Here is a 19,464-nt window from a genome sequence, read left to right on the forward strand (position 1 = left end):
AATATAAATTGTATCCTGCAAGGGTCTATGGTTGCAGTGGAAATAGAATTTTAACTATTTTTCTGCTGATTTACTTAAATATTCTCTGAAATCTAAAAACTGGAGCTAGGCTAACTGGGGGCATGTGAAAACATGTTTGTTTTTTTTGTTTTTTTGTTTTTTTTAAGAACGAACTAGAGAGAGAGAGAGAGAATACATATGTGTGGTTTCCCAACAGGAATGGAATTCTAAGCTCCTATTAATTGAATGTGACAACCCCACACCCCCAAAAAACATTTATATTGAAGCCTAATCCCCAATGGTATTTGGAGGTGGTGCTTTGGGGAGATGATTGAGTCATGACAGTAGACTCATCATGAATGGATTTAACTATAAAAGAAGACCCAGAGAACACTCCCTCCTTCCTCAGCTATGTGAGGACACAGGGAAAGACAGCTGTCAATGAACCAGGACACTAACTGGCTAGTACATTTATCTTGGACTTCTCAGCCTCCAAAACTCTACGAAATAAATGTCTATCATTTATAAGCCACCAGTTTAAGATATTTTGTTATATAGCAGCAGGAAAGGACCAAGACACAAGCTAAAGCATCTCACGAGGAATTAAATTAGTTGAAATATTCACTGACAGGAACATGAAACAAGAAATCAAGGATCAATGTTATGAACAAATGATGCAATAACCTAGCAGGCAGGGCCTGGAACTTGGCAGTGGCAGAGTGACCATTCCCGATGCAGTCACTGTATTTTTGTTCATTCACTTGTAATTTTGCTAAGCTGTTAATGTAAATCACACATGGCAAGGCTGGTACATGAAGCACAGGACATGGAGCTGGTGAGTCAACCTCACCATACTGCCTTTCAGCACTGTTTTTGCTTTAGCCTATATGTCCATACATTTACAGCAACCCTTGACAAGTGATAACAAACCTCCTCACGGATATTGGATATGAAGAGAGTGCCAACTGTTAGTGCTTGAGAAAAATACTCTCCACCCCAAAGAAATCAAAATACTGAGAGAAAAATAACTTTTGGTGAAAGTGGCAGGGAGAATTATATCTGTGGAATTGGGTAATAACATACATCAGCTCACCTATGCTCTGAAACACAAAAGGACCAATGCATAACTCAAAATTAACACCACATCTGAGAAGGAAAAAAATTATATATTGCACAGGATAGGGGAGGTTCAAATAGGTTTTAATCAATATGCCATTTGTTCAAAGAGAATCTAACTGAGAAGCTCGATGTGTAAAACAGTAGAAATTCCAGCTCTTGCAGGCTTGTATGTGGGATTCAAGAAAAACAGTTTAAAAGCCACAGATAATTTTGTGTTCCTCAGGACAGGGATTCATAATGGTCTCAGAAATACCCCTTACAACGCCAAAAGGTTTGCTGTACCTTACATCTATCAAAACCTACCATTGTGGGGCTCCAAAGCAACCACCAAATTGTCAAGGAATTCAGTGTCTGGGACAAAAGAGGCACTTCTGTAATTCCCACAGGCTTCTGCTACAGGTCAATAAAAGGATTGTTTTCTGAAACTAGACTCTAAAGTGGGGATGATACCGACAGGCTTTGCTTCCAGTTTTTACCAACCTCAGTGATCGACGCGCAACAGTGCAAGTCAAGAATGTAAGGCAGCTCGGAGCAAGTCAGCGGGGTCAGCTCTACCTACCTTGTCTGGGAAACTCATCTGACTCCCGGTGAACGAGGTCTGTGACTCGGTTTCCATAGTGCATTCTGCTGTCGTGGTCATAGGCCTTCAGAGTCTCGCTGGAGCTGTAGGACTTCTGCGTGGGCACGCGGCAGTCTTCACTGTCCAGGGAGGAACTGGTGTAGCGGCACTCCTTGCCACACCGCCCCCTGGTCAGAGAGCGGTGTCGCCTGTCCTTTACATCCATTATTCCGGGTCTGGCAGAAAGCTGACGATGTCAGAAAGGTGAGGCCTGAGTTTCGGCACTTGTCACTCTGCCACCTAAAAACATCAAAGGAAGAGAACAAGACGGTGATTATAAGAAATGCTGCCTTCTGGTCTGACTCGTGCTCTGACTCAGATAAAAACATAAAAAGGAAATTTGGTCAGTGGCACACAATCTCTTTTGCAAATGCTTAATGTATACTTAAACAGGCAGCCAAGACAGAACAACTGGATACAGTAAATTAATTCTTTGTCCAGTTAATAGATTTAAAAAAAATAGTAAACTAACCCATCTTTTGATTTTCCTGTATGTATACGGATGACATAAGTCTGTCACTAATGTAAGATTTTACTATGAAGCGGTTCAAAGCAAAACTGATTTCGCCTATCTTTAATTGCATTCTCTTTTTGCTGTAGAGAAGTTGGGGTCAACAAATATCAAATTAAATAATCAAAAATAAAAGAAAGGTGTACGGAGGCATACATATATGCTACTGAAGCTTTGTAATGGTACTAAGTCACATCTGACTAATATACAATTGCCTAGCTGTGTCTGGAGAATAGTAACATAAGCTATTCTCGACATGCAAAGAATCCTCCTCCAATTTCTTTAATGAACCTTTAGCAAACTCCCAATCAGTTTTCTTTCCTTTACAGATCGGTGGTGTCTTGAACAGGCCTGGTGACTCCCTCCCTTAATCACCTACCAACAGGAGATCTTCCTCACAAGAGGTCTCACTGGCACAACCACCTGATCATCAATCTAAGCCTGCCCATCCCTTCATTGCTGGGATATCCACTGCTGAAAAGAAAAATGAGGAAGAGTACTGAATGCAGTAGGTAAACTGATGGGAAGGAACCTCTTTAACATATGAACTGGTGACCAGAGAGCTCCTAGGTCTGTCACTTGACATCCTGAGTCTGAAACTGTACACCACAAACATCACTCAGAAAACACTAGCCTTCTGCAACCCTTTGTTTGTCTCCCAGAGTTAGGAGTCTCTTATGGTTTGTGTTCCTCTCTAATTTTTTTCCCACTCAGTTTCCCTTCTTTCTCTTATAGTCCCTTTCACTATTTCTTATAATCCACATATGAGTAGAGGGCAGGGGGATGGGCAACTGGGTGATAGGCACTAAGGAGGGCACTCGATGGGATGAGCACTGGGTGTTATACTATTTGTTGGCAAATTGATTTAAAACAACAACAACAAAAAAAAAACGGAATGGGTATCCCCCGCCCAAAGAAAAGAAAGGAAAAGAAAAAAAAAAAAAAAAGAAAGAAAGAAAACACTAGCTTTCTGCCTAGCAAATACAACAAAATTGCTTAGATGCCTCCAAGTTTCAAATGATGGGCTCTTAGTGATTTCATTGGCCATGCAAAATAGCATGGGCCATAGGGCCAGGGCCTGGACAGAATGGGAAAATATGAAACTTAATTAAAATGGGAAATGCAACCCAGAGACAGTGTAATGATTTTTCTCCAGACTACTGTTGCTCCCTGCCTCCTCAATATGTCAAAAAATATTTGGTGGGCAGATCTGTAGCTTTGAACCCCTCTACTCTTCTTTGGCTATTTACCACATTGTCATGGGATGTCTATTTATACCAAAGAACTAGCCTATATGCACAGCGATGGGCATGGCATCCGTCTTAAGACAGCAGAATCCAAGTTATCCTTTCCTTGTCTTTTTATACTCAGAGTCCCTTTTGGATCTCAGGAACCCTCCTGATTTACATTACCTGTATATTTTATCAAATGCAGCTTGTAATCATGGGCAATTTTATTTGAAAATTGGCAATTAAAAAGAAGGTATGCCTGTTGTGAACATCAAACACAGTGGTGTTGCTGCCACCATCACTCATAAAAGAGCTAATCTTTAGTTTCCTGGAGCGTACATTTCCTGACTGGAGTCTGAGAAGCATTTTGGAGAGTTACTAGTCAAGACCTCAGGACCTGCTTGAAGGACAGAAATAGGCAATGTTGGCATGGAAGTTTTTGCTGCTGTGTAGCTGATCCAAGTATATTAACATTGACGCAATTTCTAAATGCCAAAAATTACCTTCCCTAGTTTACAACATGTGATCTCAACATTTTGGAATTCATATTAGAGGCTGGTTAAGAGTATGTCCATTGAAGTCTTAGATTGGATGCTAACCTTACCAATGGCCACTGAGTGGCCAGAGCTTTTACAAAATTAGTCCTGGACTTTCAAATTTAATTCCTCAACCAGCAAATACAGAAAATAACAGAATCTACTACATAAAGTTTTGGCAAAAATTAAAACAGCTACTGTGGTAAAGCTCCTAATATGTTGTCTAATACATGGTAGGGACTCTAAAAGAAATAGGTTTTCTCCTCCGAATAAATTTTTTTCTTAGGCAAGTATAGACTTGCTTAAGACAGAAGGTGGCAACAATAATATAAATCCCTAGAATTCAAAGTTCTAATCATAAATATCAATACTTGAACTACACACAGATAAAGACTTTCAGCCCCTATTAAAGGTACATAAGACTGTGCACCCACACTGAAGAACTACAGTGTTTCTTTGAGAAATTGGGGTTTTGAGTGAATTTTATAATTTTTACCTCTCCTGCTTCACCTTAAGTTTTTACTTTTTAATGTTTTTAGTGTTCCTGACTCATGAAATCCTATCTCCTCCAATTTGTATCATGCTTTAAAAAGCAGACTGACTTTCTGTGTGTGGGCATCTGATTTTATTTCATATATTGCTAAAAAATCATGTTCTAAATGGGGGCCTAAAGGTATATTATCTATTCATAAAGTGCAAGAGCTATAGTGAATGGCCATTTTGACATTTAATTTGGTTGTCCAGCAATCTTTTCCTGTTAAATTCCTCTTTCTTGGGTATTCCTTTGATAGTAAATTTGTCAGCAATGTCATCTCTGGACAAATGACAGAAGTTTATGTATAATGAAGAAACAAAAAAGGACAAATATTAGAGAACGCTAATTTTTTAAGGAACTGAGCAAAGTACAGATTGTTGGCTGAAAGACATTCTGCATTTAGCCTGCCTGTTATTTAAAAATTAGTTTTCAAGATTCAAAAAGACAAAATAGAAGAATTTATGTTACAATCTGGATCTCCAGCTTATTGTGAAAATTTGGGCAGTCTAGAAATGTCCACTTCCAGAAAGATGTATTAAATGTACTTCACATATTCCTCCCACTAGGTACAACTAAAACACCCAGATATTATATATAAAACAAATATAAGAAAAAAAAATATGAAGGGTGGAAAGAAAAGGCAGACCAGCTAGGGCCTTTACAACCCAAGGAACAATTCTGTGGCAAGTTCCTGAGATTTCTTTTTGCCTTATATATCCCAGACTTGGAGCTAAAGACACTGGCAACACAAAAACATCAATAGGCACAAACAACAAAAGCTCCAACAAAAAGCAGGCTTTCTCTAGTCAAAGGACTAACAAAGAAGCAGTATAATAAGAATGAAAATGTTTAGTCAGTAACCACTTCCCTCTAGCCAAACAACAAGGAAAATACTGTAGTCCCAGTCTCACCTTCATCACCAAAAGCCAAGTGGGGAACCTACATTTCCATGCTGCTGAGGTGACAAGGCCTCTCAATCTCAAAGAGTGGTTTCAGAAAGGCTAAGAAGAGAGCTAGGATTTTCATCCCTTCCAGAATATAATGAGGCTATCCTCTCCTTATAGGAAGCTTGGCCTTCAACTCCTACTGAGTACTAACAAGATGCCACTTTCCTCTGCTGGAGTGGTATAGGTGGAGGCCTAGTAAGGAATTGTCATTCTTCCTCGTGTTGGTCCTTCTGCCTCTTGTTGGTAGTTGTTGGTGTCACTAGATATTGGTATCGGTGGGAGAAATGAGGGGTTATGAGGCACTGCTCCCCAAACACCAAGGGAAGTATCAGTGGAGTCCTAGTGGGGAGCCAGAAATCCCCTGCCTCCTCCCCACTTATCAGCTTCTAATAAGGAGTTCCCTGCCCTGGGGTATTGGCAGAGACTGAGTGGGAAACCAGGACTTTTGTTTCAATCTAGCAGTAATGAGGTGGGATTTCTCTTCTGACACAGCAATGTCAGAGGAAACCAATTAAAATAGAAAACTTAAGTAAGACGTAGAATCTCATAACATAATACCCAAAATGTCTAGATTTCAACAACAACAACAAAAAACCAACCTGTCATATTGAAAACTAGGAAGACCTCAAACTGAAGGGGAAAAAAAGCAACCAATAGATGCCAATACTGAGATGACAAGGTGTTAGAATTATTTGACACAGACTTTAAAATAGCCATCATAAAACTCTTCAATGAGCAATTATGGACACGCTTAAAACAAATGAAAAACTAGAGATTCATTAAAAAGATAAGAAGTCTTGCAAATGAATAAAAGATATAAAGAAAACTCTGATGGAAGTTTTTAGAAATGAAAAATGAAATAACCAAAATGAAAAACTTAATAGATGGGCTCAAGAACAGAATGGAGGGATAAAGAATACGAAAGCTTGAAAATTGGACCATGAAAATTACTCAAACTATACAATAGATTAAAAAATAGCCTAGGGAAAAAAAAATGCAAAGAGCCTCAGGGACCTGTAGAATGATAACAAAAGACCTAATGTTTATGTCAGAGTCCCAGAAGGAAAGGAGAAAGAGAGAGGGCTGAGAAAGTATTGAAATAGCAGCTGAATCCATCCAAATTTGCAAAAGACATAAAGCCACATGTTTAAAAAGCTGAATAAACACCAAACAGGATGAATTCAAATGCATCCATACCAAGACATATAGTCAAAATTCTGAAAAGTTAAGACAAAGAAAAGTGAAAGCGGTGAAAGAAAAAAATAACATCTTACCTACACAGGAAAGCAATTCAAATGAAAATGGATTTCTCATCAAAAACTATGAAAGTGAGAAAAAAATACCACAATGTTTTTTAAATGCTGAAAAAAAAAAGAAGTTTCAATCCAGAATCTTATAGCCAATAAAAATACTCTTCTAGAATGAAGGAGAAAGCATAGCATCTAAGATAATTTATCAGTATGGTACTGGCTCAAAAATAGACACAGAGAAGCACCTGGGTGCCCCAGTTGGTTAAGCTTTCAATTCTTGATTTTGGCTCAGGTCATGATCTCAAGGTCATGAAATCAGTCAAGTTTCCATATTGGACTCCACATTGGGCGTAGAGCCTGCTTAAGATTCTCTCTCTCCTCTTCCTCTGCACCTCAGCCCCTCCTACCCCTATTGCACTCTGTCTCTTAAAAAAAAAAAAAAAAAAAAAAAAAAAAAAAGTTTCTTTAAAGAAAAAAAAAGACACATAGATCAATAAAACAGAAAAGAAAGCCCAGAAATAAACCTACAATTTATGGTCAATTAGTTTTTGACAAAGGAGGCAAGAATATGCAAGGGAAAAAGACAGTCTCTTTAAAAATAGTGCTGGAGGGATCCCTGGGTGGCGCAGCGGTTTGGCGCCTGCCTTTGGCTCAGGGCGCGATCCTGGAGACCCGGGATCGAATCCCACATCGGGCTCCCGGTGCATGGAGCCTGCTTCTCCCTCTGCCTGTGTCTCTGCCTCTCTCTCTCTCACTGTGTGCCTATCATAAATAAATTAAAAAAAAATTAAAAAAAATTAAAATAAATAAAATAAAATAAAAATAGTGCTGGAAAAAGTGGATAGCTACATGCAAAGGAATGAAACTGGACCACTTTCTTATGCCATACTCAAAAATAAACTCAAAGTGGATTAAGGATCTAAATGTGAGACCTGAAACCACAAAAATCCTAGAAGAGAGCACAGGCAGCAATTTCTCTGACATCAGATCCAACAACATCTTTTTAGATGCAATTCCTGAAGCAAGGGAAACAAAAGCAAAAATAAACTATTGGGTCTGCAACAAAATAAAAAGCTTCCACACAGCAAAGGAAATAACCAACAAAATTAAAACACAACCTACTGAATAAAAGAAGATACTTGCAACTGACATATCAGACAAAGGGTTAGTATCTAAAATATATAAATAATTGATACAACTCGGCACCAAAAAATCAATCCAATTAAAAATAAGCAGAAGACATGAACAGACATTTCTCCAAAAAAGACATGTAGGGGCAGCCCAGGTGGCTCAGTGGTTTAGTGCCGCCTTCAGCCCAGGGCCTAATCCTGGAGACCCAGGATCAAGTCCCACGTCGGGCTCCCTGCATGGAGCCTGCTTCTCCCTCTGCCTGTATCTCTGCCTCTCTCTCTCTCTCTCTCTGTATGTGTGTCTCTCGTGAATAAATAAAATCTTAAAAAAAAAAAAGACATGTAGATAGTCAACAGACACATGAAAAGATGCTCAGCATCACTCATCATCAGAAAAATGCAAATCAAAACCATAATGGGATATAATTTCACAACTGCCAGAATGGCTAAAATCAAAAACATAAGAAACAAGTGTTGGTGAGAATGTGGAGAAAAAGGAACAGTTGTCTGCTGTTGGTAGGAATGTAAACTGGTTCAGCCATTATAGAAAACAGTATGGAGATTCCTCAAAAAGTTAAAAATAGAACTATCTTATGATCTAGTCATCACTACTGGATTTACCTAAAGAATACAAAAACACTAATTTGAAGGGTTATGTGCATCTCATGTTTATTGCAGCCCTATTTACAATGCTTTGCCAAATTATGGAAGCAATTTCAGTGTCTGCTGATAGATTAAAGGATAAAGAAGATATGGTATATATAAACACACACACACATATATATGGTATATACCCATGCATACATATATATAGAGAGATATATAGGTATATGTGAGTGGATGTTTATATACACCATATATATTCCATGTAAGATGGTATATGGTATATGTGTGTGTGTGTGTGTGTGTGTATGTGTGTGTATATATATACACATACATATATATAATCTTAATGGTGTGTGCATTGGATATAATGGAATATTATTAAGCCATAAAATGAATGAAATCTTGCCATTTGCCACAATTCGGATTGATCTAGAGAGTAAATGGTAAAGCAAAATAAGCCAGAGAAAGAATGAATGAATCACCACAACATTTCATTTATATGTGGAATTTAAGGAGTGAAGCAAATGGATAAAGTAAAAAAAGATAGATAAACTGAAAACCAGACTCTTAACTATAAACAACAGTTATCAGAGGAGGGTGGAAGAGGTGGGTAAAATAAAGTGAAGGGGATTAAGAGTATGCTTATCTTGACGAGCCTTGAGTAATATGGAATTGTTGAATCACTATACTGAACATCTGAAATGATTATAACACTGTATGTTAACTACACTGGATTCAAAATGAATAAATAGCTAAAAAATTGAAATTAAATGCCTGGAAAAAGGAGACAAAAAACTAAGATAATTTATCACCAGTAGACTTATTCTACAAGAATAGTTAAAGAGTTAGTTCTCTAAAACAGAAAGGAAACAATAAAAGGAGAAATTTTAGAAATAATACAGAAGAAATCCGAAAGGAAGAAAAAACATGGTGAGCAGAATTATGGGTATATACAATAGATTTTCTCCTTTAAAGTGTTCCAAATTATTTTTGATGGTTGAAATAAAAATTATAATACTGTCTGATGAGGCTCTAAAGGTATGCAGAAGACATATTTACAAAATTCTATTATAAATAAGGAGGGTTAAAGTGACATAAAGGGAGGAAGGGTTTCTACAATGTACTCAAACTGGTAAAATGATGGAAGTAGTTAACTGTGATAAGATATGTAGGTATAATGTAACAACTAAAAATTTTGTACAAAGAAATGTACTCAAAAACACTGTAGATAAATCAAACTGGAGTTCAAAAAATGCTTAGTAACCCACAGGAAAGTAGGAAGAACAAAATACAGAAATAAAAAATATAATATAAGAAAAAATAGAAAACAAAAAGTGAAATTACAGCCTTATTCCTAAAATAACAATAATTATATAAAATGGTAAGTAATCCAAATACACAAATTAAGAAATGGAGAGCTGCAGACTAATTAAAAAAATATTACCCAACTCTATGCTGTCAACGAGAAAGTCACTTTAAATGTAACAGTGAGGCATACTGAACATAAAACTAAGGAAAGATATTTAATACAGACATTAAAGAAAATAAGAGGGATTATATTAATATCATATAAAGTTGACTTTATATGAAAGAAAATTAGCAGAGACAGAGAAAGAAATTATATAATGATGAAAGGATAAATCCTCCAAGAAGAAATAGCAACTCTTAATAGGTGGTACCAAAAAAAGTTGTAAAATACATGAAGTAAAAAATATAGAACTAAAAAAAAAAAAAAATCCACAATTACAGTTGGAGATTTCAACACTGGAGTCCCACTGATTGATAAAGCAACTATACAGAAAATAAAGGATATAGAAGAATCTCCAAAACACCATCAATCAACAGTGTCTACTCAAAATTTACAGAATATTCTTCCCAACAACAGCAGATTATATAATCTTTTTAACTATCCATGGAACATATATCAAGAGGGAACACAGCCTGGGTCATAAAACAAAAATTAAAAATTTTTAAAGATGTGAACTCATATAGAATATGTTCTCTTAGCATATTGGAAATCAAATCTGAATCAATAACAGAAAGATAAGAAAATCTCCAAACACCTGAAAACTAAACGACACTTACCCATAATTCATGGGTAAAAGAAGGATCTCAAGCAAGATCAAAACATACATTAAAGTGAAGGAAAATGAAAATATAACATATCAAAATTTGTGAGAAACTGCAAAAGCACTGCTGAGAGGGAAATTTACAGAACTAAATACATCCGTTGAAAAACAGCAAAAGCCTCAAATCAATAATCTAAGTTTCCATGTCAAGAATGTAAAGAAGAAAAAGAATAAACTCAAAGTAAGAAGGAAGGAAAGAATAAAAGGCCAAATTTAATGGAATTGAAAGCAGAAAAATAATACAGAAAAGCAATGAAACAGGCTTTATCTTTGAAATGATCAATAAAATTGACGAACTTCTTGCAAGCTTGAAAAAAGTAGACATAAATTACCAATATTGGGAATGAAATGGGAGATCACCAGAGACCCTAATGGCATTAACAAGACTCTTAAGAATACCACAAAGAACTTTACAAAAATAAATTTGACAAGTAAGATGAAATGGACCAACTTCTCAAACACCTAAGCATCACAACTCACCCAAGGTGAAAAAATCATTTGAATAATCTTGTAATTGTTAAAGAAATTAATTTGTAATTTTAAAACTCACACAAAAAATCTCCAGGCCTGGATGATTTCACTGGAGAATCCTATGGAATGTTTAAAGAAGAATTAATAGCAATTCTATAAAATCTCTTCCAGATAATAAAGAGGAGGCAGCATTTGACAATCCATTTTATGAAACTATTATTACCTACTATCACCTTGACAGCCAAACCAGACAAAGATAATACCAAAAAACAAAAAAACAACCAAATAAACAAAAACAAACCTGAAGGCCAATATTTCCCCATTAATATAAACAGAAATATCCTTACATTAGCAAATAAAATTCAGCAAAAAACCATTAGACACCATGTTGAAATAGGGTTTATTCTGGGAGTGTAAGGATGGCTCAGCATTTTAAAATCAATCAATATAATCCACCATATTAACAGGCTAAAGGATATGTCAACTATCTTCACTATAAAATTGGAACTTCTAGCCAGTGCAGTAACATATGAAAGGGAAATAAAGACATACAGAGCAGAGCAAAGACAAAACTGTCCATGTTTATAGATGGTATGGTTGTCTATGCAGAAAATCCCCAAAAAACTCCTAGAATAAATGAATTTAGTGAGATCATAGGCTACAAGATAAATATACAAGAAAATGAATTGCATTTCAGTATACTAGCAACGAACACATGGACACTAAAATACTATTTATGATTTTTTTAAAAAAGAGAGGAATACTTAGATGTAAATCTAACACCTGTACAAAAACTATATGGTGAAAACTACACAACACTGATGAAAGAAATGAAAGATTTTTAAAAATGGAGAGACATTATATTCATGGATTGGAAGAATTAATATAGCAAAAAAGAATCAGTTCTTCCCAAATTGATATATAAATTGAATGAAGTTTCTATCAAATCCCAGCAAAAATTTTATAGATATAGATAAGGTTATTCTAAAGTTTATAGAGAAAGGCAGAGGAACTAGAATAGCTAACAAGAATTTTTTTTTTTAATACGAAGAAAGTAGAAGTAATCAGTCTACCAATTTTAAGACTTCGATAGCTACAGTAATCAATCCTGGGTGTTATTGGCAGAGGGACAAACACATAAATTAAAGAGAATACTATTGAGAATCTGGATACAGACCCACCAATAATATGCCCAACTCATTTTTTGTTGTTGTTGTTTAATGCAAAAGCATTAAAACAGAGATAAGGTAGCATTTTCAACAAATGGTGCTGAAATAGTTGGACATCAATAACCAAAAACAAAAACAAATAAAAAAGAACCTTGACATTTTTCCCTACTTAATTCAAAAATTACTTAAAATGGATTTGGTCACTTAGATATAAAGCATAAAAAGTTTTAGAAAAGTTTTAGAAAAAAAAGAAAAGGTCTAGAAAAAACTATAAAGCTTGGAGAGTAGAAAGGAGCAAATCTTTAGACTTGACACCAAATTCATTATCTACAAAATTAAAAAAAATTAATACCTTAAACTTCATCAAAATTAAACACTTGGTCTGAAAAAGATCCTGTTAAGATACGAACATGAAAAGACAATCTACAGACTAAGAGAACCTACTTACACACCATGTATCTGATAAAAGATAAGTATTGAGAATATGTAAGTATTCTTCAAAATTCAACTGTAAAACAAACAATCCAATTAGAAAATAGACAAAAGACAAGGAGTGGCATTTCACCAAATAGGAAATATGAATGACAAATAAACACATGACAAGACGTTCAACATCATTAGCCATTAGAGAAATGCAAATTAAAACCACAATGAGATTACTACAGACTTGTCAGAATAGCTAAAAAAATTTTAAAAAAGAAAAAAAAAAAAGTACAATAGTTACAAACATGAAGCACCGACAAGGATGTGGAAAAACTGGATCACTCAAGGACTGCTGACCTGATATAAAATGGCAAAGCCAATCTGGAAAACAGTTTATTGTTTGTTTATTTTCCTCTTTTGTTTATCCCCTTACTCAACACTCCTCTGGTAACCATGAGTTTGTTCTTTATGAGTCTGTTTCTGTTTTATTTTGTTTTTTAGATTTCATATATAGTGAAGTCATATGACATTGTCTTTGACCTATTTCACTTAGTATAATACCCTCTAGGTCCATCCATGTGGTTGCAAATGGTTGAGTAATATTCCAGTGTGTATGTACATCACATCTTCTTCATCCATTCACCAGCTGATGGACATTTAGTTTGCTCCCACATCTTTGCTATTTTATATAGTGCTGTGATGAACAAAAGGGTGCACGAGTCTTTTTAAATTATTATTTTCATTTTGGGGAGGTGATAAACACTTAGAATCGAGTTCTAAGCATGTATGGACTGTATGGTAGTTCTCTTCTTAATTTTTTGAGGAAACTTCATACTGTTTTCTATAGTAGATGCATCAATACACATTGCCTCCAACCGTGTGTGGGTGTTCCCTTTTCTCCCCATCCTTGCCAACCTTTGTTACTTCTTGTCTTTTTTTGTTTTTGTTTTTTTGTTTTTTTGTTTTTACTTCTTGTCTTTTTTGACTAGTTATTCTGACTAGTATGAGATGATTTCTGATTGTGTTTTATTATTATGATTATTTGTTTGTCTTGTTTTTGTTTTTTTTTTAGAGAGAGAGAGTGCAAGCATGGGAAGGGAGGTGCAGAGGGAGAGAGAGAATCTTAAGCAGGCTCTGCACCCAACAGAGAGCCCAATGTGGGGCTAGATCTCATGACCCTGAGATCATGAACTAAGCTGAAATCAAGAGTCAGACATAAATGGCTGACTGAGCCACCCAGGCACCTCTGATTGTGGCTTTGATTTGCATTTCTCTGATGGCTAGTGATTTTGAGTGTTTTTTCAGGTGCCCATATGTCTTTGGAAAAATATGGTTTTTAAAAACACCAAATATGTAATTGCCATAGAACCCAGCAACTGTCCTGTTGGACATTGATCATAGAGAACTAAAAATTTGTGTTCACACAACACAAATGTTTATAGAGGAATGTTTATTCATAATAGTCCCAAATTGGAAATGATCCAGATGTCCTTCATAGGAGACTGGTTAAACAAACTCTGATATACCTATAATACAAAATACTGCTCTACGATAGAAATGAACTACTGATATACACAAAAACCAGAGTAAATCTTCAGAGAATAATGCTGAGTTAAAAAACCAATCCCAAAGGTTACATACTATATGCTCCTTTTATATAATATCCTTGAAATGACAAAATTAGAGAAATGAGAAGAAATTAATGGTTTTCAGGGTTACAGAGGGTATGATGGTGTAAGGGAAGTAAGTATGGCTACAGATGGACAACAGGAAGAATCCTGTGGTGATAGAAATATTCTGTATCTTGGCTTTATCAATGCCAATAACCTGGTTGTCATATTGTACTACAGTTTTCCAAGATATTGCTATTTTTGGAAATTGACTAAAGGGTACTATGGGATGTCTCTGTATTACTTCTTGAAATTGCACCTGTTCTATCAAAGTAAAAAGCTTAATTTCTTAAATTTTAATCAGGCAATCCAGAAAACTTGGGCTCAAAGTCCATCATGAAAACAAATACCTAATCTATGAGATTACTCAGTATTATTAGCATTACTATTATTACTATTATTATTATCGTTTTATGTCTCCTTTTAATTTTATGACCAGTCCGCTTCACTTATTTGAACCCCTTCTGGAAAATGCAGGTTATTATGTTTATGACTTTTAGTATAAAGAAAAAAGAAACACTGTTGTAGCCACTGGGAAGGATCACAAAAAGCCAGTAACACTATAAGAGGAAGCATTTGCCAACATACTTTTCTTCTTAAGACAATTCTAAAGCAATAGCAGCTTTAATCCAAATCTGGCTAAATATCCATCTTTTATCTAATAAAATGCATGTATTTCCTATTATGGACAAGCCCTCTTTGCATAGTCGTCCTTGAAAGTGAAGGTCAACAATTCATGTGGGGAAATGCAAGTTTAGAGACTGATTTTAAAAAGTAATTAAAATTGCCTTGAAGCAGTAGGAAAGATGGTAACCAAAATTATAAATCTTATCCCCAAGCCTCTGCTTTTTCCGGCACTGACAAATGGCAATCATTGGATGGCAATGCCTTTGCCAGCTCGTTACTGCTATGCTGAGGCTTTTTTCTGTTACATTCCACGTTTCCTCCCTTGAAGAGTGTTCACACTGCTTTTTTCATCAGTTGCCTAAGTGGGTTCCATCACTTTAGCAGAACAGACTACAGAGATCTTGCCTGCAAGCCTTTGTCTAATTAACTAATCCTATGAGCTGTAACACTGTTCACTATTAACTTTTCAGATTATCCTACTACTTAAGGAGGTTGACTTGTTAATCACTGACAGCCCATTTGAGATGTGTGTGCCAATGTGTGTGTTCTTGTATTTGTGAGTGCGCCTGGGTGTGTATGTAAACGTTTGCATGAATGATACATAGGTAAACTTTAGGCATGCCCAATGGAGAGCTACTGTTTCCCTGTTAGAGCTAATATTGCAGGCAGTTGATTAAACTTGCCTTATCCTCATCATCATTGGTTTTTGATCACACCCTGGGCATTGTTTCACTGTTTGAATATGTGTGTCTCATAAATTGACTGCAGATCTTTGAGAGGTGTGGAACCAGGAAAGCCGGCCATTTCCAAATGTCCACATGATTTGGGACTCTGGCAATTTCAAATACAGATTAATGGACCACCCTTCTTTCTCATTTCAAATTATGATACATCATTGAATAAATTTGTCTAGCAGGGAGTGGGGAGTCAGTACGTGAACATCAAATAGTCTTGTTTCCTAATTTGAGCTGGTGTCACAGATATTTTAGAAATCCAATAAAAAGTTTCATTATGTGAGCATGTTTGTAGTTTAAAAATATATTTTTTAAAAGCTCAATCAGAAAGCTCCTGTAGAATATCTTTCTTCCTTCCTATAACATGTTAATTGGATTGCCTACTTGTTTCTTAAATATTGCAGGAGCCATGTTTCTATGTTTAAAAAGACATAATGGATAATGCATGATCCCTTTATCCTTACCTCCTCTGCAAGTTTTGCCGATTACCAAAAGCAGAAATGCTAAGTCAACCTAAAAACAGTGCATTCACAGATTACTTTCCTGTGTATTAGAACTCCTCCATGAAAGCGATTTATTCTAAAATCTTTATTTACTTATTTCTTTCTTTATTTATTTGTGGAAAAAAATCTTTAAAGCACCAAATGAAATGTAATATAGAACCTCACATATAAAAGTGAGAGGGCTGAGATAGGGGAGGGAGTAGGAGCCCCACTCACTTGCCCCCACCACCACCCCATAGGGCTTCCATGGACACAGTGTGAATACTAGTGTGTACTCAAAGATTTACACAGTTTCTGCTCCTAGAAACATTTAAGAACAAGTTCCGAACACCGGTGTACTCCAACGTATCTAGAGACAGAATATTCCTGTGACCTCTGGGTGGACCACAGAAAATCTGGTTTAAAATCTACAAAAGTGGAAGACAGTGCCCTAGTAATTTAATGCACTAGTAAATAAGAGGTCAAAGACAATTTGCTTTCTGTTCCCCTGTGCCGTTATATTGATATGTCTGGGGATAAAAAGCCAACTCTGGTTAATGTCCAGAGCAAGAAAGGATAAGCAAATTCACAACTGTATTTTGCTCTCTAGCTTTAGAGCTACATGTTGCTGCCTTTCAGAATCTGTTTGGGTCCCCAGAACCATGTGCAGAGGACATGGTGAGGGCAGTAGCAAGATCTGCTCTCTATGAATTTTATAAATTGTGAAATGCAAAGATATTCTGTGTGCTAGCAATCCATGAACAGAAACCACAAAGAAGAAAAATGCACCCTGACAAGTCCAGAGACCTGCCATCCTAGCACAGGCTGACGTGTCTGTGTATATTCTTTTTTGAATAGCAATGAAAAGTCAAAAGTCTATGTCAGATTGGTATCGAGTCTAATCCCGTGCCTTTTTCCCTCTCTCCAGTCCAGATGTCTAACATTCAAGAAAGTCAGCATGGTTCCACCTCCTACTAAAATGTCAATATGAAATGTGGAAGTGTAGCAAAGTCTTTGCCTCCTCAGCTCCACCTTCCTCACACAGAGACCCCTCTGCTCTCTTGCCATTCTCCCATGTGTCTCCTGAGATCAGAAATTGAATGGATGGCCGTTGAGCACTGGTTAAGTTACCATAACTGGAAAGATTGTCGCTCCCTTCTACTCCTCCCTACCGTGCAGAGCTCAGAAAGGCAGCAGCACAGGCACATGAGCCTGCAGCCCGAAAACCTAATGAAGAAAAGAACTGCACACCCTCCTCAACTCCTCTTGAGTGTGCCCTTCCCCTACATGAGGCTGAAAGCAGCACCAGACAAGCAGAGGGTGCACAGGATGCTGGACCACAGGTTTCTAGACAAAACACCAAAGTCACAATCATTGTCAAGTCAAAGTCTTATTTAATGAAAGACTACAAAGTGCTAAGCCTTGGGTGAGGCTCTTTGTGTAAGTTATCACTGATTGCACAATCCTGCAACATAGGTTTGTTTATTTTTTAATGTAGGTTTTACAGAAGAGGAAATGGAGACTCCAGGAGATTAAGGGACTCACTAACTCCTTACACCCAATATCTATGTTCATGCTGAGATGGGGACTGAGAGTTGACTGACTTTGGGGCCTACCTTTACTACAAAATTAGTAACTTAGAGTAAAAGGCAATCTTAGAATAGTCAGGCATGTCCCTTTTGGACAATGGGTTTGTAGTCGTCTGAGGACCCAGTGCAATGGCTTCATGAAAGTCACTAGCCACATCACAGTCCTGATATATTCACTAAGGAAAACATTTGGGGCACTGGGGTGGCTCAGTCCATGACGTGCCTGATTTTTCTTGATTTCTGCTCAGGTTACAATCTCAGGCTCTGGTCATGATCTCTGCATTGGGAGATCAAGCTCCGCATCAGGCTCCATGCTCAGTGGGGAGTCTGCTTGAGATTCTCTCTCTTTCTCTCATTCTGCCCCTTCCCTTGCTCAGGCTCTCTCTCTCTCTCAAATAAATAAATGCATCTTAAAAAAAATAAGTAAAGCAACTGATCAGTTGACCAGTATATGTAAAAACCTCTTAATATATCATGAACAGCAGAAAAAAAAGGAGAAACACATCATGAGAAATTTCATGACAAGTTGAGAGGGATAGACCTCAGTTTCCATACCTGGACAATGAAAATAAGATGCTTACTCTTACACCATAATGTGAGACTATCAAACCAGCACATGTGAGTCTCCTAATGATAGATGCCAAAATTGTGATAAGACTTCACCACCATCATTTTTGTCCCTACCATCAATCATCAATTTCACCTAGCCAATTAAAATTACAATAGCTGGGGGCACTTGGGTGGCTCAGTTAGTTGAGCATCCAACTCTTTCAGCTCAGGTCATGATCTCAGGAATCTGGAATTGAGCCCCATGTCAGGCTTTGCACTAGCCATAGAGTCTGCTTGAGATTCTCTTCTCCCTCTACCCCTTCCCTCCATATGCACGATCTCTCTCTCTAAAATAAATAAAATCTTTAAAAAAATTATAGTAGCTGCTACTTAGTGATCCCCAAAGTACAAGTTAACTACCACTACTCCAAACAGTATGTGCTATGGTTAGTAATGTAGCACTTTCTGAGGATGGACACACAGATACTAATATTCCCATTTAGCATTCAACTGTGGCTGCATAAAACAGGTTCACAACACTGAAAATGTGAAACTGAGATGATCTAACACCACCACCCATTCTTTAGCAAATCAGGTGCATTTTGCCCAATATTTTAAACAGACCATTTTAAGTTCATCACAGAAATGATAATGCATACAAGGAGAAAATGGCATAAAAAAGATTTATTGTTTATAATGAACTTGTTAGCTGTCCAGAGAAACAGAATCTGGTAACTGAAAACTCATCCGCCAGATGTTGGATGTAGAGATAGAGACTTTGAGAAATCGGGATGGCTCTAAAGTATTCTGCATAATAAAGAGAGATGTAGAAAGGTCTTATGGGAGTAGGTAGGTGCAAGAACTGAACCCAGAGAAATCTAGACATCGTGTGGGGAAGGAGGTAAAAGAAACATATTCTGAAAGGGAATGAAGAATGTGACTATTCCCCTGGGGACTTTCAGAGTAAATGCTAACTGGATGTTAACCCTTGGTGCCCCATGCCCTCACCAAAAAAAAAAAAAAAAAGATTGGTGGAGGGCATTCACAGCACAATCTGTATTCATCATTTTTTTTATAAATTTGATTGCATGTGTGCATGAGGATGGAGTCAGAATTTTCTTATTTTGCTACTAGGGGAA

At 36.6% G+C, this 19,464-nt stretch overlaps 1 protein-coding gene across 3 annotated transcripts in view; it reads right to left on the reverse strand.

Moving 5' to 3' along the window:
- TENM2 (teneurin transmembrane protein 2) overlaps positions 1 to 19,464 on the reverse strand; it is a 1,508,878-nt gene that overhangs the window by 926,314 nt on the left and 563,100 nt on the right. For all 3 annotated transcript variants that reach the window (XM_077895600.1, XM_077895599.1, XM_077895598.1), the window contains one exon: positions 1,679 to 1,978. In XM_077895600.1, coding sequence (XP_077751726.1) covers positions 1,679 to 1,904 — 226 coding nt within the window. In that variant the 5' untranslated portion in view covers positions 1,905 to 1,978. The remainder of the gene's footprint in view (positions 1 to 1,678; positions 1,979 to 19,464) is intronic.

The sequence above is a fragment of the Canis aureus genome, chromosome 4, assembly GCF_053574225.1.
Source record: "Canis aureus isolate CA01 chromosome 4, VMU_Caureus_v.1.0, whole genome shotgun sequence".
In the NCBI taxonomy this organism is placed as follows: Eukaryota; Metazoa; Chordata; class Mammalia; order Carnivora; family Canidae; genus Canis; species Canis aureus.